At 38.6% G+C, this 24,392-nt stretch overlaps 2 protein-coding genes across 4 annotated transcripts in view; one reads left to right on the forward strand and one right to left on the reverse strand.

Annotated features, from left to right (window-relative positions):
* The window catches only part of LOC148031557 (uncharacterized), a 67,839-nt gene extending 59,335 nt beyond the window's left edge, over window positions 1–8,504 (forward strand). The window contains exons 5-8 of one of the 3 annotated variants that reach the window (XM_087685096.1): window positions 1,374–1,457; window positions 1,528–1,598; window positions 1,767–1,933; window positions 8,165–8,504. In XM_087685096.1, coding sequence (XP_087541222.1) covers window positions 1,374–1,457; window positions 1,528–1,598; window positions 1,767–1,857 — 246 coding nt within the window. In that variant the 3' untranslated portion in view covers window positions 1,858–1,933; window positions 8,165–8,504. Of the gene's footprint in view, window positions 1–1,373; window positions 1,458–1,527; window positions 1,599–1,766; window positions 1,934–3,686; window positions 4,805–8,164 lie in introns of those variants that run through there. The other 2 variants (XM_087685094.1, XM_087685097.1) reach the window with 2 other exon arrangements.
* Window positions 1–24,392, reverse strand: part of LOC148031555 (proteasome assembly chaperone-like protein) — a 275,937-nt gene that overhangs the window by 233,257 nt on the left and 18,288 nt on the right. The window lies entirely within an intron of this gene.

Here is a 24,392-nt window from a genome sequence, read left to right on the forward strand (position 1 = left end):
TAGAGCAGGTATCTTAGGCAGTAGATGTCAGGCACAAGAGGTGGCTCAAATGGAGGAAGCACAGGTTGAGCAGGTGGCAACGGTAGCAGCAGCTGTGGGTGCAAGTGCAAGAGGTGCAGGCGGCAGGAATAGGAGGGCATGCAGGCGCAGTTGGAGGAGACACTGGTGCAGATGTTGTTGGTGGACGTGCAGTGTTGTCACAATGCAGGGGGGAAAATGTCAGGTGCAAGCGGTGGAGGAGAAAGCGATAGCAGGGCAAGATCAGGTGGTGACCATAGGATGGCAGTGGTGCGTGGCAAGGTGGCAGCATGCTAGCAAAGCAGGCGCCACTGGTGGTGCAGAAAGCACAAGCAGGCGGTGGGCATTTCTGTGTCTGGCAACAATGGCCTTGATGGCAGCGATGGTGGTGCTGGCTGAGTGGGTGGCACTGTTCAGTCACCAGTGTGCAGCCTTGTGGCTGGGCAGTTGTGGCGATGCAGATGGCAGACTAAGCTGGCCAGTGGCTACAGGAGCTGAGCTGAGCTAAGCACGTCATAACTTCTTCTTCTCCTCACACGAATGAAAGCTGGTGGCAGCAGGACCTCAAGCGGAGCAGCACCGGTTGGCAATGGCTGAGCAGAACCCCCGTAGAAGCTACTTTGATACCACATGCAAAAAATGCACCGGCTATGGAGGAGTGAGAAATGAGAGACAATGACAATGAGTAAGCTGAAGCAAGAGAGTAAAATGTACTTACTGAATTGAAAGATAAGAGTGAAAGTACAACTCCGGTTTAGGTCATGTTGACGTAACCAGCCTTCCACCAACTAACTAGAGTTGGGCTAACTTACACTAGACCCTAGTGTCACTATGTTAATGTCTAAAGACACTAGGTGTACACACACTACATTGACACTTCAATAACTGTCCATACCACACGAATTACATGGGCACTGGCCAGAATTGGCAAGTTCTAACATTCAACCAGTTCAAAGTTTGACTAGTGATCTTTATACCATTGGGTTTTGAAGCCTTTTTGGTCAGTTTCCAAGGCTGTTCATACTTGTGCATTTATTTCAAAAGGCATTCTAGTTATCTGGGATTGTGGTAATGATTCATGAATACATGTGATGCTTTTGGTCTAATTTGACCTCCTTTATCTTCGTTTTTCAATCCAAATTCACGAAGATAACAAAAAGTTTTAGCCTTAACATATTTTTTGTCAATTCTAGAAGCTAAAAGAGCTATTTAAGTTCTCCATTTAGTCAAATTTATATAAATGTTTTTTGGGCTATGCCAGCTATAGACTTTGTTGCATTATGATTGTGGTGGTCTGGTATTTATTTATCATGTCAAGTTGGTCATCCAACTGGTTTAAGCATACCACATTACAGGCGGCTAGTTTTAGTAGCAGTACACAATCTCGATCAAAGGGTGTTCAGTTCCCGTTTATCGTCAATGACCGCGTTGTAATAAAGGTACACCATTGTTTGCTTTGAGTTTTGTATGATTATATAGCAATGGTTGGGCTGATTTTGGCTCAAACAGGGTAATAAACGAACTCCTGAGCGCTTTGTGGGAAGAGAAGCAGTTGTAGCGAGTCAATGTCTAAATGGGTGGTATAATTCTTAACCTAAGTATTCTAGAATTGCTTTAAAAGTTGTGGCCATCTTGTCCTTAGTGAAATATCTAATTAGTCTGTTGTTGGCCATCCATGAATAAAACTTGGTTTTCAAAATATCCTTGTTATGCTTTACACACATCCTTATGGTCAGGAGATGCTGCAGGTATCTTGTAAGAACATTAGATACCGGAGAAAGTGTTCGCTTGCAGTACCGTTCCTTACAAGGATTAGGGCTCAGCAATCTTCCAGTTTAATCCAATGCGGGGTTACATGGCTATAGCTTAGCCTCTCATCCTTACCTCACTGAACACATTTCCAGTGGCCCACTAGGTGAGTTACTATATTACTGTCATGCTAAAGTAAAATGTTTTCAACAGAGCAACCTAAGAACCTATTTTCACTAGAATGTTGTTTCAGGCTAGTCTGTCTGTCTACTACGGTCTACCATCTGAAAAAGCACAAAGGTCAAGCTCTCCAATATCAAAAACATCAAAACAACGGAGGGAAAAAAAGAACTTGACACTTTAAAAGTTGCCATGATTTTTACTGGCTCAACTCTCCATGAACCTATTATTCAGCCCATTGCATATAAGAAGCATAAACTAGTACGGTGATTAACATTGAAATGAGCCTAGGCTTAAAGTAAAGAGGAATTCAGTGTTCTCACAATCATTGTTGGAACTCAGAGGAATTCAGTATTCTCACAATCATTATTGAAACTCAATATAGACTGCTATCAGATCGGCTGCCAGTGTTGCCTCTACTGTGTCCATTCCAACCTGTGTCTACAATTACTCCCATAGTAAAACTCAAAGGTTAACTCGGAAGCTTTTGGGAACAGGTAGGGCTTAGAAGACTGGTCATATACTCTAGTAGTCCAACAGTGCTTCATAGATTATAGTTGCTGGAAGAGCTAGATGTAAGAGTGCTGGCTGGTCGGCCTAAGCTGGATTTCATGATATGTATGGATATTGTGAGAGCAAATTACTTTTGTAAAACCAGCTTCTTAATTCATGAAATGAAACAAAACCAACTGCCCAAAACATTTTGTGTTTCATGCATGAAATATTCAACAAATGTGGTTTGCAAGCTATGTGGTATGTTCAATGAGTGTAGTGGGCAGGTGGCACCACGTCAAAAGCAAATGGATGAAATGATAGGTAGGCTGATGATGGAATGGAAGAGCAAGGGAGGTTAGAGAGAGAGATCGAATATTTTAAGAAGGAGAAGGAGACAGTAACTGAAAAGTGGAAAGCACAGGAACCGACCATACTGGCCCTAGTGCAAAGATAGAATCAGAGCCTAAAGGAGTTGCAACAAAAGGCTGATGAATGGGTGGTGAAGAGTGAGAAAAGAATGAAAGACCTGGCGAGCCGCTTGTCCCTTGCAGAAGGAAATCGAGTAATTGCGGAGAGTAGGGCAGAGTCCGCGCAGACAACGTGCCTTCCTTAGCACTTTAATAGATGTCACACAGTCAAAGGAGGAGGAGGCCGTTGAATCACTCATAAGGCACCAGGATCTGCCCTGCTAGTTCCACTTGATTGATTGTTGCCAAATCTCTTTGTTATTTGGACTACTTTGCTCACTCAAGCTGGACAGAGGGATGCAAATGTCGTTACGGAGCCAAGGAATGTGTAAACTCGGTGGGCGATTGGCACTTGTACATATGCATCAAGGCCTGCCCTAACTAGATGCTAGTTTTTGCTTCTTGTTTTCTGCCAGCCTCTTTGTTTTCTCAACTGGTTTTCTCATTCAAGCTGGACAAAGAGATGCAAATGCCATAACATAGCCAAGGAATGTGTAAACACAATCATGTATTGAGGAGTGTCACTAAGGCCAAGAAATATGTCATTGATGCTATTTCTGGCTCAGCTTTGTTGTTGTTTTGTACTCTCAGAAGTACTTATTGCTACATTGATTGCTGATTCCTGAAGCTAGATAGCGTATATGTCAGATACAGGCATGCATTATGTCAAGCATAATTTAATCTCAGCCGAGTGTGTGCTTTGATCAACTTTTGGAAATGTTGGTTCAAGGTTTTCACGAGTATCTCTCACATAACCCACTTTGTTTGTCTATACAGACATATATCATGCCTTTGGTCACCTCAACCCATCTCCTTCGACATTCACCAAAGGTGCATTTGGTGAAGGCTTTCCAGCTTTTGTCATCCAACAAGTTTAATATCAATAAGAATGTTGAAGTTCACTGCTAAAGTCTGCTGTCATGGTCTCACAACCTCTGCAAGTATGTTTCACATGGACTCCACCAAGGTGAAGACCCACTTGGAGTGGCCTCATCCCCCAGTGACACAATGTTGGGACCCTTTTTACTTCAAGAGGCACAGAATGCTCCTTTAGCAAGTCATATGGGTGAAACTTGGCTTGGAACGGTCTACATGATGGTTTCATTGGTCAACTGTCTATCATGTTGTATGGGAGGTTGGTCACCCTGTTGTTGCACTCCCACCTCAACATTCATTGGCTGTCCTAGCCTTGCATGAGGTGGGGTAGGTTTGACATGTTGCTCATGTGGTGGCTGTGCATCCTCCTGGAATGCCACGCTGCATATTCAAACAGTTTTATGGGCTGTTTATACGTCTCCTCATTAATGATTACATCATCATGGCTGCACACTATCTTTTTAGCCTCTAGATCCCATAAGTGGTATCCCATCTCTCTTGAGTCTGCATATTCAAGCAAAAAGCATTTCCTTGACTTAGGATCAAGCTTGTTCTACTTATCCTTCAAAATTTGCATATAAACTTCACAGTCGAACACCCATAAGGTCATAAGAGGGTTTTTTACTAGACCACATCTCCTCAAAAATTTTGTCATCCAATGGCTTGTTGGGCGATCTATTAAACAAGTGAAATGTTGTCTTAACAATCTCAGCCCAAATCCTGTAGTAAGAAAGATCGGCATTTGAGAGCATACTACAAACCCTTTTTTGTATGGTCTTATTCATTCCATTTTGAGCCGGGTTTCCAAAAGTAGTCAACTCCCTCTTGATACTCTACATCTCTCAAAAGTTCTAGAAGATATGAGAAGTATACTCTCCACCATTATCAATCCTTAGCATTTAAGCTTCTTGCTTGATTGATTTTCCACATAAGCCAAGAAACTTTTGTAATGCATCAAATGTATCACTCTTTTTGCAAATAGGATAAGCCCATGCGTTTCTTGTATCATCATCAAATAAAATAACATGCTCTTGCCAATGAAATTTTAGGTATAGACCCATACATGTCACTATGAACCATCTTCAATACTTCGAATTTCTTCATACAAGACGTTTCTTATGTGATATTCTAGTATGTTTTCCATGTATACAATGCTCACACATCTCGAAGTTCGAAAATTTAAAAGAACGAAGATTCTGCAAATGATAAATAACTTTCGATTTGTTCTAGTTAGAGATGTGTAACCCAAACAACAATGCCAAAGAGAGATAGATGGTTACTTAGTTAATACTCCAATGTGATCCTTTACACTAAACACATGCAATGAGTACAAAGTGCCAAACTTTGGCCCTCTAGCATCATGTGATCTTTTACATATCTTCCAAGAGTGATGGTCAAAGATAACTCAATAAGCACATTCATCTAATTGTCCACTGCTAATCAAGCTTTTCTTGAAATCTAGTACATCATAATAACATGGAATGCATTTTGTGGATGGGGACGAGAATGGGAACGGGGATGGGAATTGCCATCCCTTGTCACCATAAGAGAAAGCTCTAAGATGGATGCGGGATTGGGATGATGGGATGGGAAGCTAGAAATTGGTCATCCCATGTTACTATGTAGTACATGATTGATATTTTTTAGAACAAAAGAGGAACCATTGGCAAGTGATAAATGCATATCTTCCACTCCAACAATGCTACATGCAAAGTCGTCGCCCAAACAGACACATGCTTTCGTATCTATATCATAAGTAGCAAAAGACTGCATGTGAGGAGTAACACGAAAGGAAACCCGTCAATCAAGGATCCAATCATGCAATATGTCATCATTTGGAGCAATAAGCGATGCATTACTAAGAGCATAGACATGTTATATATCACCGCCATCATTATTACTACATATGGTGTTTACTTCACTATTATTGCATATGGTATTTACTTCTTCCTCAATGTTTGCCTTCGGTGTTTCCTACTTTTTCCCATCTTCATCACTCTTTGCTTGCCTTTGTTATTGCTCTTCCACGTAAAACAATCCTCCTCATTGCATAAAATAGCCCTTCATGTTTTCCAAAGCAACTAGTTATCTTATTGTATTTGAATGCCAAATCATTGAACCAATTCTTAGAATTAACCAGTTCGTAGTGTGAAAACAGTTTTTGCAAATAGTTAAATAACTGGTTTCAATCCTATGTAATATGAACAAATTCTTCTTACAAAAAGAATTCAATTTGAACTAGTTCCAACATAATTATAATGTGAATACAAATTCAAATGACAATTGATATTTTGAGTTCAAGTGAGAATAATCTTCAATATATCTAGCTCTAGAATTGCTAGTGTAAATAGGGCTCTCTCCAAAACTACTCAAGTTGTCAAAAGTGTGAATGGGGCTTAATTGAGAGGTAAGGTTAAAGCCTTAGTAAGAAGGCTTAAGATCTTAGAAGCATGTTGAAATGAAACATACTGAGGCATGAACATGACAACGTCAATTTTGTGAGTACAAAACCATGCACCAATTAGAGTGGGTCTACTACAATACATCCTTTAATATCAGGTGACTATCTAGACCATCAAGCTCTCCATAAAGAAACATATAAATCACTATCTTCCCTCTCCTCTCAGTTAAGAGGCAAGGGGAGCCCCTGCTTGAAAGTACGACTTAAGCTTATTCTATAAGTTGCCCCCCTACTAAGCTAACCCCCTACTTCTACATGAAGCTGCCCCTGTGCTTAAGTAGCCTCCATGCTTACATACATCAAATATATAAACCAAATCCTTTGCTAAGCAATTTGAAGACCTAGCTATTTTGCCTTATTTCTAGTCACTATTGCTTGTCCAAATGCACTGAAATTGAGCTATGGTAGTCCCCAAACTAAGCCTCAATGGATCCCTTAATTAAAATACTTCTTTGATTTAAATAAAAGAGCATGATGATAAGATTTGTACTTCTTCAATTTGGGAGAGCAAGCACGAATGTTGCAATGAAGCTTTGACTCTTTGAACTTGTGAGTAATTTTGGCTTCTCACACTCCTCACTCCAAGCACAAGCTTTCACAAGTGCCAACTCAGATACCAGTTGAGAGGGAAGCAATGGTGGGATGTGGAGAGAGAGAGAGAGAGAGAGAGGCATACAAGGAGTTTTTGTTGGTATTGAGATGCTCTTATTTTTCACTATCTTTATTTATAATATGGCTATATAGTGTATACTAGCTTTAGGGTACTTACTCGGCCATTGACCATAGGCCTTTGCACTACACCTCCTTTATCATCTCTCTTGGTATTGAGATACTCTTATTTTTCACTATCTTTATTTATAATATGGCTGTATACTAGCGCTAGGGTACTTGCTCGGCCATTGGCCATAGGCCTTTACACTACACCTCCTTTATCATCTCTCTTGCCATGAGTAGTACCTCTCGCTTCTCTACTTTTATTTAATTTAACTATTCGAGCCTCTTCCTCCTCTTTTATGTTGAAAATGTTTTTGGTTTGTCTCGAAGTGATAGTGGCTTTCAATGTGACCATCTACCACAATACCACACTTGTTAGTTTGAAGCCTCCTCTTCCTCTAGAAAAGTTTGATCTACCAAAAGTTGGATCAAGCTATACTTTTCACCAAGACGTGCATTAAACTCATAGATGACTCCATGAGTTTGGTGGTTGCTTGAGGCAAGGCTCACCTTGAATGGCCTCTACCTTATGCATCAATTCTTGGCCCCTCATAGTTCCATATCTTTAGGCACTTCTGACTCAAGCTCCCTCTAATTCGAAACATTCATGGCATTAGTATCTTGGACACATAGCTTATGACTCTCTTTGTGAGATGACAAGGGAGAAGCTAGTTGAAGGCTTCTTGCACTTGAAATTGGCAAAAGAATTATGTAGACTTACTAATTGGGAAGTAGCATCATACCTCTTGTCAACACAAGGGTGTTCCAAGCTAGATTCGGCTTGATCTTAGTGGCTAGTCACACACACTATCTTGGAATGGTCATCAATAATGTTTGCTCATGTGGACGACTACTCTCACTATATGTGGGTGTACTTTTTGAAGTAAAACTCTTAGGCTTTTTATTACTTTGTGATGTGGATTTATCTAGTTTACCAATTAGATGGGCATTCCCATTAGTTCACCTAGTTTCTCCAACAACATGGCATTTAGCTAACTTCATAAGTAAGGTTTTAGAATTGTGTCATGTGTTGTCTTCTTTTGGAGTAGAAAGCTTGTGGTACCTAAATAAGGACTTATATTCTAACTCATGTTCATATGTAGAATTGGGTTGTATCATGCGGTACATGTGTTGTTTTCTTTTGGACTAGAAAGCTTGTGGTACCTAAATAAAAACTCAAGTTCTAACTTTTGTTCACATGTAGAATAGGTGATAGGTGAATTGTGCGGATTGAAGAAATGAGCACTCAAGTATTTGTTACATCTTTTTATTGTATTTTATCATGGATTTATCATGTAAATTGCTATTATACCTTTAGAGATTTTGTGATAAGCTATTAGGGCTAACCAAGAAAGACTTATTCATCAAAAGCAATTGCATAGAAATTGAAAGGATCTATGTTGTAGAACAAACAAAATATATGAAAAAACTAAAGTTGAGGTAAAATGCCATTGAGATCATTTGGCCTTAAAATGACATTTGTAAGTTTGAGATTTTGTATTATAGTGGAGAAGTTGTTTAGAGCAATGGTTGAAGTAGGTTAATCCTTGAGAATGTGTATATGGCACAATGTTTGAGTGAAGAGCTTATGTCTTTTTTTTCTCTCTTTGTGGGTCTACTTTGTCCACTTGCAACTTTAATTTCCTCGTCGTCTTTGTCTCTAACATGAGCCATGAAGTGTGCTACAACATGAGATGTTCCTAATGTAGTGTGATGTCTATGTGCTCTTGCAAGAGTACTCCATCAATATTGCACTCTTGGAGTTATGATTGGTGTAGATGGAGCAACCAAAATGTTCTAGGATCCTTTTGGTTGTCTTCGTATGATGACCCCAAAATTGTTTAAGATCCCTTCCCTCATGTATTTGCTTGGCTAGTGTTATCCATGGGTGTTTCTAGTAATGAGGAGTCAAATTCAGATTCTTGATTATTTTCTAAGAGGTTCTCACAACGATTGTAAAAGAGACATTATTATTTATTGATCTACTAGAACATGTAATAAACAAATTTCTCTTAACAAAGTTTTGCAAACTATACGCGATTGAGTATTTGTCCCATTGAACATCTTGAAATTATAGGTTAAGTATATGCCTCATAAAAACCTAAAAACTTATACAATCCCTAACAAGTATTGAGAATAAAAGGATACCAATATGGACACACCAAGTTTAAGATAGTGTAGAAAATAACTAGTATGTGTGAGAGCCTACAAAGTACGGATTGTTATCTCCAAGATTTATGGCACCATGAATCTTCCAAAGACAAAATAGAATAATGAAGTGTGTGTACGATGACAAAAGTTGTTTCATTGTGTTTAGGCAACCATGAACTCTTTGAAGATAACATATGATGACAAGTCCAAAACTTCTCATAGCAATAACATCCATCCTATGATGCATATCTAGAAAAAGTAACCTTATTAGCAACAATATCTAGCCGATGATGCATATCTAGAAAAAGTAACCTTTTTAGTATCTACTTAATTATTAATTGGCCTTCTAGCAATAGCATTTAGCTAAGTATCATTTTTAGCTTAATGAAGAGTATCCTTTTCAACAACGTAATGCACAATTGTATTAATAAATGTAAGTATTTACATGAAATATTGATTGACACTTGGCTTAATGAAATTTGGCAATCTCATCCTTTTCGAGTTTCTACATACTTCAAACTTGGTTAGCTATTGTGTAAACCAAGGACACAATTTTAACATTTCTAAACAATGATTTGAATGTGTATATATCATAATATCATCTTTGAGCCCTAATTCAAGGTCTTGTGGTTTTACATGCATGACACATCTTGGTGTGTCAAATTTGAGGATGGTCAAGTAAATCATAGTTGACTTGTAATTTTATGCCACATTTGTTTGTGATGTGCTCATTTCCACTATTGTTAGAATGTAACTTACACGAATGTGCATTTGACAAGTGGGTTCATTGAATAAGATCAATGAAGTCGTATACTAGTAATTTGATGCAACTTTCATTTAGAAATATTTGGCATGCCTATCCTAGAAGCACCAAAGTTAATTGCACTTAAGAAATATTTAGCACACCTATCCATGTTGACTTGTGCAACATTTGACTATGTGCAATTTGAAGATGTATAAGGTGTGCAATCAACAGTACTAAACTTATTTTTTATTTGGAAGTTACAAATGGAGAAATTGTGCTATGCCTTTTGATGTATGAAGTAGTTAGTTCACCCTTATCATAACACTTATGTAGAGGTCACTTTTGTAGTCATTTAGCTAACTATCTATGTTACACTAAGAAACCTTTGTGAAGTCTAGGCTAGTATGCTACAACCATGCTTTTCCAATGCTCAGGGTCTATTATGCAACGTATGTGGATATAATCATCTTCATTGTAGGGAGCATATAGGTGAACAATCTCAAGCATTAGTTTTGTTTTCATTTTTGTATGCAATTTGATTCTTTTGAATTTTCTCCAAGAGAGCACTTTGTCAAGTGGTAGATAACCACATTGCTCCACTAGTTGTTAGATAGATCTTAGGATTGGTAAAAATGATTGCCTATTGGTAGTTTCATAGGTCAAGAAGTGCCCTTATGGCTAGGTGCTTTATTATTTGAGCATTGGCCATGACCTACTTTAGGTCATCCCACCTATTGTCTATTAAAAGAAAGGTGCATGACCACATTTATATACTCAATATTTGCATATTCTTAGTATGGAGGTGGGGAGTGTAGTGTGTGTTAGTTGGCATGATATCATGTAGCTTCATATTTTACATTTATAAGTTGTGCATTATCCATTTCATTATTATATGTTTTTGGTTGATGCATTCTCCCTTTCATTCTATTGTGTATTTACACTTCTAATGGGGTATCAAGTGTTAATGTTGAAGAATGCAATGTAGATGCTACTCTAAGCCATTTTAACATGGCACTTTGCTATGTACTTGCATTTTATAATGATTGCTTACTTGCATTAACTTTCTTGGGACACAACATGTTGACATGATAAATTTAAGCATAAGGCTCACCCAGTGGGCTAATTACTAGTATACCAAGTGTTTCAAATAAGGGCCATAAAGTGGCTCTGACCATACCAAATATAGGGACAAGGATGTAAAGAATTCAAAATTACCATGTGAATAATAACGATCAAAATATGAAAATAAGAGGGAATATGCACAAATAACAAGTAAAATAAATAAATTAATGAAAATAAAAGTTAGTAAAATTAGGAGAAGGGGATAGAGATTGTTAGACAACATGACAAAAAGTGGATGTTGGACCAATACATATTCCATAAAATGGTTTTTATGGAGCCCAAGAAGAAAGGGGGAAAAGGCCTAGCTATTCTAAAATCAATTTTCAACCAATAAAGTACAATTAGGTAGGAACTTTTGAGTACTATTAGAGCTCAAAGGTTATGACTTCGGATCCTTTAAAAACTAGTGGTGCATATATCTTGTCTTTAGGTGGACCAAGAAAAAAACAAACATCAAAATGCACCCTCCAAGTCTCCATCTATCTAAGCTCAACATATTGGAGCCCACAAAATCATCTTTTCTCAAAGTCTTTGAATTTCAAAATGGCTAAACACATCACAAAATGCAAAAAGATGTCCTTAACTTTTGATATAGAAATTGGGGTTTAACCATTCAAAGCATTAAAATTGGAACAACAAGCTCTACCATTTTATTGCTTCATACCAAATGTTTGAGAAACGTCAAAATTTAAGCTCCTTTTTTTTGCTATCATGACCTTTTAAAACATGTATGATTTTCAAAAGTCTCTTTACATTATCAATGTAGAACCATGTTAATGAGCAAAAGCCTTGCAATATAACATCTAATTTAGGAAGGTGGGCACATCACAAAAAGTACATTAAGGATATTGCATCAACCATATCTAACTCCCTTTCTTAAGCTAACTAATTTTACTTAAATGATATTCCACTTGTCCCCCTATGACTATTTTTCTCTAGATGATTCTTGTGATCACACTATGAACCTGAGTTTAGGCAAGGGCCAAGCTCAAGTATTCACTCACTTCAACTTATGGATCCCTTAAGATAGGTAAGTGTATCATATTATCATTATGATTCCATGAGTTGGCCATTTAGGATAGCACTCCCCAAACCCCAAAAGGTCATGCATGGTCCACATAAGAATGGCTCGTATATTAATGGACCGTCTACCAACATGCTTGCTCATGTCTTCCACAATAATCCTCTCCTCCTACAAAATCTTGAGCTCATCTACTAATGAACGGAGATAGACGTCCATGTTCTTGACTTTATAGTACCCAGGAACGAGCAAGCTAAGGATTAGGTGTCCTTTTTTCGTAGAAAGCCATGGCAGAATGTTATAGCTCACATGAACTACTAGCCACACACTATAAAAAGTTTAGCGGAGATCAAATGGATTCGTGCCATCCATAGCAAGACAGAGTTGAAGATTCCTTGACTCTTGTGTAAAGCTTGGAAAGGTGAAGTCAATGTGACTCCTCGAGAATGTAGTGGTATTCATTGGACTCCATCTGTGGATCAATTTTGCACATGGCACATTGTCAAGCTCACCATGCCTAATGTGTGAAACATATGACGTATACATAGTATAAGTGGAAAGTGTCTAAGAACGTTTTAAGAGAAGATTTATTCTTGCAAGTTCTGTTGATATATGTGAGCATCACACTTCGAGCATGTCTCCATAGTCTCATAGTCTCCTTGAAATAGTACACAATCGTTGACACATGTATGAATGCTGTTGTAGTCTATGCCAAGCTACTATAGCACCAATCATGCATCATTATGAGACTCAAGCATCATGTTTCCAAGTGACAATATGTGATATTTAAGCAACCTGAAAAAAATCAAGCACCTTTGAAGAGAGTAAAAATCATTCTTATAATGGAGTCAGAGATAATGGAGCGTAGTACATACCTAAACAACGTTACACTCACATCACTCCATCCGTACTTTGCATGTACACTTATTTAGGAGTACAAATAGCGTCTTTAAGCAAGATATCGAGCACCCATCATATAATGGTATGGATACCTCTTGTCTCAGTGGATCATATGAATGGGCATCCATGGGTAGTAATACATCAATCATTGCTTTCATCTCAGGCTCCAAGATTGGAGGAAGGTCTGAAAGGTTCCAAATGTCTTTTGGTGTTGAGGGCACAGTTAGCGGTGGGCCCACCACCAATAGATTTATCAATTCACACACTCCATCCATTACACACCCATGAACTCTTCTTACAGACCGCAATAGGTGTATCTCTTTGGATATTTCCAAGGCACATCTAATATTATTGTATGTAATATTCAATTAGAGTTTGAATGTGAAGCATGATTGGTACATGCTTTTCTTACCATTAACCCAAAGTCTAAGATTGCTTGGTCAATGATTTCTGATTGAAACTTGCCGAAGCATCGCACGTGGTCTATAGATAAGCAATGTTTTCATCGAATTGCCAGCTTGCATTGAGTGTAAGGGCCCAAGACATGCTGATTGAGATATGCCTCTCGATCTTGAATGTCGCAGCTATTACTATTGTCCATTTGTCTATGTTACAGTATAGATAGTATACTTCTCTCTCTCAATTCATCACTTCCTCGCCTTTTCTTTCTCTCCCTCCCTCCATATATATATTTCTCTCTCTCTTTTTCACCACCCTCTCTCTATTGTTTTCTCTCCTTTCTCTCTCTCTCTCTCACTTTGTTTCTTCTCTTCCCCCTATCTCATTCTCTCTCTCTCTCTCTCTCTCTCTCTCTCTCTCTCTCTCTCTCTCTCTCTCTCTCTCTCTCTCTCTCTCTCTCTCTCTCTCTCTCTCTCTCTCTCTCTCTCTCTCTCTCGCGAATGGTTTGTAAAAATACCACATAGGTTTTCGATGTTTTTTTTTCTTTGAACACCATTGCTATTTGTGTCGCAAATAGTGTCGCTATTGGTTTCGCTAAGCTACATGATGAGTTTGATATGGAGTCCATCTTAGAGGTATCCTAGTTGTCAATACTATGAGCTTATTGATTCTTGACGTTCAAGACTTCCTAGACTTTGTATTGTGAGCCACTAATCACCCAAATACCCCAAAAATCCATGGTTAGAGGGAAGCATCCACATTTTGACTCTAGTTGTGTCATTCAACCCCCAATCATTAAAAATACCCCTTGAGGTATCAATAATTTGGGAACTTGCATCCTTTCTCACATATCATATGAGGAGCCTCTAAATTAGGAGAAATGCCTTACCAACCATCAAGAGTACCTCACTTTGCTTGGAGTTACATACTTGGAGAAGAGACTAAACTATACTCAACAGTGGAGTATAACCTTTGCAAGAGTCTCCTAGGATTACTGAATGAAACTTCAACATGACTAGACCTTAAAGTGTTACCCGAACCTTCATCTCCTATCCTCTAATAGTGTGGAGTAGGCTAGACCATTGTATCCATTTCAATACAACTTGAGCACTCTAGAAGATTGATACATTTGATAGGCATCCACAAGCCTAATTGGTCTTGGTAAGAATCACGAAATTAAGTGGACAATCACACTTTTGTGTTAAGTCCCTATTGACTCTCAAGGTCTTAACCACCGAGCCTTATTTTTGTATCCAAGATCCACGAACACAAGGCCGCAAACTTGAGGTATTGGAAGTGACTACGATGTAACACGTCATCACATAGCTTTTGAGTCCATCATGTAGTCACTCGAGCACATAGACCTGGAATCCACACTTTATCACATAGCACATACTCCATCACATGTGCGACATTTGGCACATGGCTTTTTGATCCATCACATGAGCTGCATACAATATAGCATTTGCACTAAATAGCTAGGATAGAACCAGACAAGTGCCTACCTAGATTTGTGAACACACTAGCATCTTTAGGACACATGAGAAAACACCATCAACAATTAGATATTAGGGCTCAAACACATACACAAGCATAAGGACAAGTGGAGGGATAGATATAGTCTTAGACACTAGTAGTGCATTAGAGCATCATAGGGCACATTCTTGGATCATCATACCATTGTAGGGCACATGAGGAGGACATCTTACCCAAAGACACACACACATCTCTTGGGAGCTAATGCACAAGAGGTAACCTTGTATGACACTTCATACACCTTATGAACCATGCGATGTTGATTTTGTTATTGTGTAATCATTGCCTTGTGGAAGATAAAAAATTAGCCTGAGAAATTGAACTTTCTTGCTTGATTATTGACTAATTGCTATTTCTCTAAAAAGTGAAAAGCCTATTTGACAATAAATGCAAAATTGAGTGACTCTTATATCTTTGGATACACACTTTTTTGAAAGAGAGAAAGCATGTTTGAGCATGAGGCATTGCTAGGGTTTTAACATAAGAATATTGATTGAAATTGAGAAACCCCTACAACTAGGGAGAGAAAGCTAGGGAGACCCTTATTAATAAAAGGAACCCACTACGTGAAGATTGAAAATAAAAACTACTAAGGACCAACCTCAAGAACTTAAAAGGAACAAGGACTGCCTAGTAATAAGCCAATTCTACCTTAGATTGAGGACCGCGCTTGCATAGGCTTCATCGAGTACTACATTGGAGTATGCAATTAATGGAGAAACAATGACTATTGAGGGATGTGCAAGAGGACTCGAGCATGGCACTTGATAGCTTTCGAGCCATTGCTAGAAAAGATGTTAGCAAATTGTCATCAGTGTGGGAATGACCCTAGAAATAAATATAAGATCATGTTTATTGTTGGGCAATGTAAGGAGTATGACTTGCAACCCACCATTTGGAGTTTAGGTGACCTTAAATTTTGATTGTTGAGAAATTTTGAGGAGCTAGTTAATATAGATGATAATTCCAAAAAACTAGTTAAATGATATGGTCTACAACTATATGCTAAAATATGCAAAAAACATGCTCATTTGACCACATGTTTGAACTTCATTCATGAAGGTGAATCCAACTCAAAAATGGGTCTCTTAGGTTATTGGGTAAGGGGAGAACAAAAGGTCTTAACAAGAACATTAACACCATAACCAATAGAACTTGCCCTAGAAATCCAACAAAAAGAAGGAAAATACAAGAGTACATGAACTCCTATAATTTCATAAAAATGAAAAAAGCTTGATCTTAGTCAATATGGACTCATGTTTAATGCCATAATGGAGGAAGAATTGCATACAATAGCCCAAATATTTCACCACATGTTCACTTATAACAACCTAGCCTCTTCCATAATGAGCATTCCTAAGGCCCTCATGGAAGACATAACAATGGAGGAGATTGTGATTAGGAATCTGAATCGCTTTTGGATAGAGGGCGTTCATAGTTAGGGCCAAGAAGACTCTTGCTTAGGGTCTTGATGGGAGCTCCACGAAGCTAAAGGGGATAGTCATCAATTTCCCAAGGGTAATTACTAGGGTGATCAATTATAGCATTGAGACTCTCCACAAAGGTACTACTTTTCCTAGGGATCATCACATTGCCAAAAAAAAGTGAATACCCCGTGGGGAACAACACATGAATAATTGCACTCAAAGGAGTCTAGGGAACAAACTAAAGAAAGGGAAAATGAACAGGAAAAAAGAAGCCAAATTTCCACCAAAGAGCAAAGCACTTGGGGGGGAGAAAAGAGGGGCAAGAAAGAAAGTGAGGAAAGTTCATCTACCTCAGACTATAGTGAAGAAGATATCCCAAAGGATGGGCAACAGTCCGTGGGTGCTACCAAGAGAAGATTTGAAAAGGAGATGAAGAAGCTAAAAGCAAGATAATGAAGCACACATAAGACTTTGAAAGAACTCTTTTGCAATCATAGGAGGAAACTAGATAGCATATGGATCAAATTCTTTCATAGTGGCTAGAAACAATCATAATAGAGAGAGGTCAAGGGAGCTCCAGTAGTAAAGAAAAGTGAAAGGTAGTTGAGAGCGCACAGAGTGCTAATGAGGGAGTCCTCTAGCAATTAATGACACACATATAGGATTTGCAAACTAAACTAACCAAGTTGGAGAAGGTAAAAACTAGAGAGAAAGTCACAAATACTTCATGAGGAGACAATTGATGCCTTACTGAGCCTGCCTTTGAGTGCATAGGAGTGCACTTGCATACTAAGGTCAACACGAAACCTAAACACCCTAGAATTGTTGTGTGAAGAATGGTGATCAAGATATTGTGAAAGAACATGAGGGATAGGATCCCAAGAGGCTTGTAGAAAATTTATAGTTAAGGCTAATTGGAAAATATATAATCTGTAGGCAATCATAACTAAAGAAGCACGACCTGGCTTTAGAATCTAAGAATCAAGATATGGAGGAGATGAGAAAATGATACGAGGAAGTTCATGTCAAGGTGATTGATCTCACTGTCTAGTTAAAGCAAGAGAAAGCAAAGAGAGCTCTACACACCAGAGAACTCCAAAAGAATCAGCAAGCCTAGGGCTAGCTGAATGCAACCTACACAGGGTTGTAGCACACTATTGAGACAAATTTGGTTGAAGCTCTTAGCATGATAAAACATGAAGGTAAAAGGACCTATGGAGAGGCAGAGACAAATTTGACCCTATAATTAGCGACCTTATTGTATTGAGAGAGTTAGTGTAAGTCACATGTTGACATTTACAAGTACATGATTAGACAATAATAGGAGCTCTATAGGAATGCCATTGAAACAATTGTCACCTATAGTACTAAGGATGCAACTAAGTTAAAGATGCAATTAAGCTTAACTACTACAACATTGAATAATCTAAATTTGGGCTAAGAACTTGATCTTTCAACCTCATTTTTTATGAGAGAAGCACTCATACACCATCTAAGGGCGTAACCTATGGAGATCAAGAGTTGGAAGCTATAGAATTCGGTGAACTAGAGTTCTCTAGGCCACATGAGTCCACTTTCATAGAGCTACATGAAATCATGTCTTCCATGGCAGACTATGTAGAGCCACTAGATTTTGATGAGCCAAGAGAAAGCACATGTAACATGCCTTAAGGATCACAACAGGTAGTGGAGATGGCACCTGAAGTAAGGAGTGCTACACAAGGATGCTCTGTGCATTGCGAGATCCCACTCAATCTCTTTGACTTATAAGGTCATGAAAAACAATGAGATGATCTAAAAGAGCCAATGAGGAAATATCAAAAGAAAGAAGGGAAGATTTGGCTATCTCTTTCCATTTTAAGGTCTCACAAGAAGCAAGGTTCCAAAAGCCTCCAATATAGATATTAACCAAATTAGCAAAGTATTGAGAGGAGATGGAAAGGGCAACAAGACATAGATGCATTGTGGGTAGCTTGCTAGCTTTAGGAAAGCAAGCTTAAAAGTGAACATTTGGATTAAAGCCCTATGAAGTTTGGACACTTCGATGACAATAATAGTATGTTGTCCTTAAGTTTGATGACATTGCAAGATCAACATTTTGCTACTCTAGAGTCTCATGAGAGGGCTAATGTGCCTAATTTTCCTTATCACAGGAAATATAACCTCTATGATCCACAATGCCATGGCCTATAGGATCCCCAACATCAATGCTCCAATAGATGATAAATTATACATGTTCCAACCACGGGACCTCTGGCCCTCCTTTAACACATTTCTCATGAACTTCACCAACTACCCCAACCCCAACATTATAACTACATGTAACTACCTTCAACTCTTGGTTAGGTTACTATAGCAAATGCCAACATCATACAAGGAGGGATTTCAACCTTTGTTTCTTGACATCAATGCTCAAGTAGGCATGGTTGCTATGATTTGGCTACACCTATGCATGGCATTCTTTCCTTCATATTATGTAGCATTCTTAAAGACATGGTGAATAACTACTTTGTCTAATATACCTATCCTATCTACCCAAAGTCCTCCATTCTTAAAGACATGGTGAATAACTAATGTGGATAGTGATGGTGCGTAGGCATCTCCCCTTCTCACTCTTTCATGGCGATGGCATCTCACAACTTGCAAAAAACTCTCACTCTCACTTGCTTTGCTTTGCTTTACTTAGGTAAGGGTATCCATTTCTATATGTGCTCTTCTTTTTATATCGTCCACTGGATTGCATGCAATTGGTTGAAAATATGACACATCATCACTCGATCAATCCTGTGCCGGCTCGAGGGGAATGATCGAGTTCTTATATGACCAAATTGGCCATGGGAAATTTTGTGTGATGGCATTGTTGTTTACTGGAACTACATCCAAGCAAAGTGGATGGAAGAATTGAAGGCACCATAGATGGAAGAATTAATCGGGGTTGTTGTTCGAGTGGTACAAGGACGATCATGAGAATGGAAGGGCCTCATCCTAAAACACCCCAAAAGAGGATACCCCCAAACGAGCACATGTCTACCTTTTGAAGCCTCCTCAACCTTGTACAACATTGGATTGAGATTGTTCTCTGTGTGTGTGTGTGTGTGTGTGCGCGCGCGCGCGCACAAAATATGAAGAAGTTTAATCATAATCATGAAGTTTGATGATAAAAACTCAGGAAACATCTATGCCTCCTAAGTCAATTCGACTACGTGAGATAAGTTATTACCTTACACATTCTAAACTCCTTGAATCAAGGCCTGACACTATATAATTAAAAATGGAACCTATTATTAAGCCTCCTCTTCTAGCCTCTTATTATGAGTATACTATAGGGAATATAGTCTAGAGTGCATACTATAATTAAATGAGCTTCCGTTCTTATTGTTGATATCTAACATGACTCGTTTATATTTGTGTTGACTAGATAAGGATATTGTGATAGATTTGGTTACCTCGAATTATCATGCATGTCCATAGTTAGACTCTCGAAGGTCCTAGACTATGAAAAAGATGGTAATCAAGGGCACACTACTTTCTTGCTCTGCTGGAGAGCCATGAGTTGAGGGCAAGTTTTCTAGGATGACATCCAACACGAATGAATGCCCAAAGCTAGTATGAGTGAAAAATGGTCCACAAGGAGCCACTTCTAAGTGAAATGTGATGGTTCTCAGTTTTTTATGAGTTGCTATTTAGACCCGCTTATTACAGATCAACCATTTGTTACACATTTTTAAGAATGTAGGCAGCTTATTATTGGACCAGGTCGCAGGAAAAATAGACACTGTGGCGACAGGAATGAATTTGAAGGAGATAGATAAGATGGAGGCACTTTGGTGATAGTCGAGCTTTGATGGTAGTATGCAACTACCTCATGCTCCTTGGGTCTTGTCCACTAAAGAGGAGTGCATGGTGAAGCAAATTATCAGGTCTATCCACATCCCAACGGGTATGATGTGTTCTCTCATGTCTACTTTTTCTAAAGATGACCAACTAACAAGACTAAAATCCAATGATTGGCACAATATATGTTAAGTTTGTCATGGTCTTGATAGTATGTATAATCAATATTTTTACTATTTTGTGTCGATTTGATATTTGTAATGCTTTAATCTTTTGGCAATTCATACTATTGATCGCGATTGCGAGGTGTCTTACTCTAGAGATATGTTCGGCAATTTATAAGTTGTCGAATTTAGTGCAATGGATCTCACAGAAGGAGATCAAGACATCATCTATTGAATCCGCAAGGCAAGAAGTAGTGAAGACAATGTGTCTCTTTGAGAAGTACCTGTCCACAAGCATGCTCACGATACAAACTCACCTCCTAGTATATCTCGTGGATGAAGTAGAGATTATAGGATTTATCCATACTCGATGGATGTTCTTCTTTGCCATTTCAAATATATGGCAGACTAGGAGTTATCTCGGTCAACATCTAGGCATTTTGCGCATTCTACCTTAGTATGCTTTGACATTTCAATCTCTAGTAGGTAGAGTTGATGCTCTAGACTGGCTGCTGCTGATGGAGGCTCAAGGACACCTTGCTCGACCAATGAAGAGAGTGGTTTTTTGGTGGATGCCTACAAGAGCCACAAACTTCCTCTCCTCGTCGTTCTAGGGGTGGTTCTAGGGGATGCTGCGGAGATGTACATGTTGTGACCCCATGGCCAGTTGCTACTTCTCGCTCTCGTACTGATTCTAGAGAGGATGACTCAGGTGGGTATTGTGGAGGTACCGATGTAGTGTCCCCATCTCGTCGGTTGAGTGGACACTTATCACCTCCAAGGTTTTCTACACCTATAAAGACATCTATTCCCTTGACTCTAGGTTTCGCTCAACCGTTCACAACTGGTATCCCTACGAGTACTACTCCAAGAGATACTACCTCTACAAGTACGCTAGATGAACAGGGGTCTCCTGGTTATATCTAGGAGCATTGTCGTAGGTGGGAGAGGCTGCACCTTAGACATACCCCACTAGGGTCCTAACTACTAGATGAGAAAACCGGTGTCGTACTCATGAATGATGAGGGGAGGAGGGTGATGGCACATATGAGAGAGTTATACCAATAAGTATTTAGGCACAACATTTTAGACCACTGAAAAAATATACAGGAGGGGAGAAAGCACTATGTGATAGCGTCCTTGCACAAGGAGTTCCTTGTACTTACAGCAGTAGACGGGTTTTCCACAGTATGGTTGATGGATTGTATATGTGCATACATGTCATATAGACGATCAGATGTGTGCAAGGCAATCAATAGTGGCGCTCCAAAGCTTAAGTGGTTGGATGTAGAGGATTAGCAAAGATTCTAGAAAAGGAGGCCACAAACTCTCCAAGATAATGGCGGCAATAGCGGGAGGCAATGAGGGCACAGTTGGAGGTAGGGGTCATGCATTATGTGGGGAGTGGCGGACATAGAACTTATTTGGAGGATTTTGTAAGTTTTTTTTTATTGTGTTCACTTTCTTATTTGATATACTATTTGTACTAACAACCTTATTTCTAACAATACTACATTATTTTCCTTGCAGTACTCGATCTCACCCACAAACCATGATCCTAGAGATTTGGAGACTCGGTATGCAGAGAGACATGGCCTCACTATACCCGTCGATAGATTATATGTATGTGACGGTCCAGTAAGTTATGCCTCTTTCTTGTTTTTAATTATTAGTTTTTTATGATGCATTATGTATTGTGGATTAATCTCTGATTGTTTATATTGCAAAGTCCATTCGACACTCCATTATGTCGAAACGAGATCTCAGAGGATGAGCTGTAGCAGTCGGCTTGAATTTGTAGAGCATACGTCATTTCCTTTTTTGGCCCTATGATTTATGCAGACTCTTTCTATGTAGCTTTCCTAGAATATATTTCTTATCTTTTGTATAGACTCGCATTTTGCGATATTTATAGATACATTTTCCTATTTGTTTTGGACTCTCCTCTTTATTGTTCCATGTAGTTCTATGAATTATCATCATTGATATTGTACTTATTTGAATATTGAATCAACAACTCTTTCTTACCAGCATCTCATGATGTATGTGTTTTGATATGTACTCAAGTTATAAATACTTTTTGGAACATTGTTTAGTACATAGGGTTGAAAAGTAACAAGGTAGTATACCCTGCCACCTCTTTTTTTTCTTTGCAACTGTCGCTATTAGCATTGCAAATATATTTGCACACGTCGTTATTTGCATCAGTAAATGCATCGAGAAGCATCACTTTTGTGATTCAAATAGAGATGCAAATAGCGGCGTATGTGTAGAGATGTATATATCGATGATTTTAGTGACGATAGGAGTACTTTTTTAAATAAATATTTTGTCGCTTTAGACGTCGGTATATAGCTTGCAGCTTGTAGTGTCAAGACACATAGCTGTAGTCTCTAGATAGAGGGCACAAGAGTGTGTTACCTTGGTGTCTGTAGGTTGACTAAGTGTGAGTGATGAGACTAATGTATGTTATGCATACTAACTAGTATGTTTAAGATATGAATCGTGTCAGATGTAAGCATATGTGATGTGTCATAGTGTGATTGTGTGTATGCCTACCTAACAAGACTAACTAATAGTGACCGTGTAACTAATTGTGCAATTGATGGTGATTACTCTATATAACTTCGCACACAAGCTATTATATGGGTGAATGTGAATTACAAATTGTGCATATAAATTGTGCGATGTGTGATTGTAGGTGTGTGACTTAGTTCTTTGTGTGATGTGAGTGAGTATGTCGTGTTGCGTTGGGGTGTGTGTGTTATATTGCTTGTGTAACAGAGAGCTATAGGATAGATTCAAGGTCTATGTGGTGGATTCTAAGCCTCATGTGATAGGTCAAAAAGCCATTTGTCAAAAGTTTGCATGCGAGGTGGAGCATGTGCTTTTTTTGCATGCCATTTTGCTATTCGCTTTTTCCATGATGTTTCCGCTATAGATCCCTTGTTCTTCTCCTTCGCGCGCTTGTTGTTTTCCTTCGCTTCCATTGTGTGTTCTCACCTTGCATCCATCCTTTGCTTCCTTCACATGCTTTCATCACTTCGCATGCTTCAGCTTCAATCTCCATCATCCAAGTAAATTCATGTTTAACGATTACGTTAAAACATTTAATTAATTAGTTAATTACATTGTCAATTAGTTACATTTAACAACTACGCTTAAATTAATTATATAAGTATATCATCGTTTAAATGAATTAGTTTAATTAAATAATTTAATTATTAGGATTAGCTAGCTTAACAAAGTAACTATTAGGATTAGTTAGTTTAACTAAGGACCATTAATTAAACGATTAAATAATTAATGATTAATAATGACCGATTGCTAGAGGTCAAGAAGAGGGCCTAAAATTTAGGTGCGAATCACACTTGTCATATTGAGCACTCTGTTGGTCATGTTGGCTACTACTAAGCCTTGAGTAATGATCAATAGGATCTCTTAAAGTCCTAGAATAAGCCTCAACACATGGGAGCAAGCTGAGAAGAAGCAAGAGCACAATGCATACCTTGGGAAGAAGAGGGTTGAACTGCCATGAAACCTTCAAGCTAAAGCTTGTGTCATGGGCTAAAGGAAGGAAGAAAAAGCTCCTCGAATGGTTTGCTTTGATACTAGTTGAAGGGATGAAGCCCGAGTGGAAGCATGAGCAAGCAGAAGCAAGAGACCTACGAGCTATGGAGGATGGAGCAAGAGAGTAAGAGAGTAAGAGAGTAAGAGAGTAAGAGAGAGAGACACACACAAGATGTGGGAGCTTCAACAATCACAATGTGTGAACGGCCTTCCCTTATTCAATAGTCACTAAATGAATAAAGAATAAAGTGACAATGATGGGCGCCTATCACTTGTAGTATACAAGTGTGCGGTCATGGTGTGTAGTATATATAGGGTGGCATAGGCATAGGTGCCTTTGCCCCCAACAATGTGTTGATTAGTTTCATGTGTCAATGAGTTGATAAGTTCATTTATCGATCAATTTTATGTGCCAATATGAATTGATGAGTTCATGTGTCAAAAAATTTGTGTGAGCAAGGGTTTATGTGCCAATGGGTTTCCTGTGATGAAGAGTTTCATGTGACAAGTTTTCATGTGGCAATGAGGTTATGTGACAAAACAATTCATGTGATGATGGGTTA

The sequence above is a fragment of the Lygodium microphyllum genome, chromosome 9 (genome assembly GCF_053477565.2).
Source record: "Lygodium microphyllum isolate KBCC chromosome 9, Lygodium_microphyllum_v1.1.10, whole genome shotgun sequence".
NCBI classification, from domain to species: domain Eukaryota; kingdom Viridiplantae; phylum Streptophyta; class Polypodiopsida; order Schizaeales; family Lygodiaceae; genus Lygodium; species Lygodium microphyllum.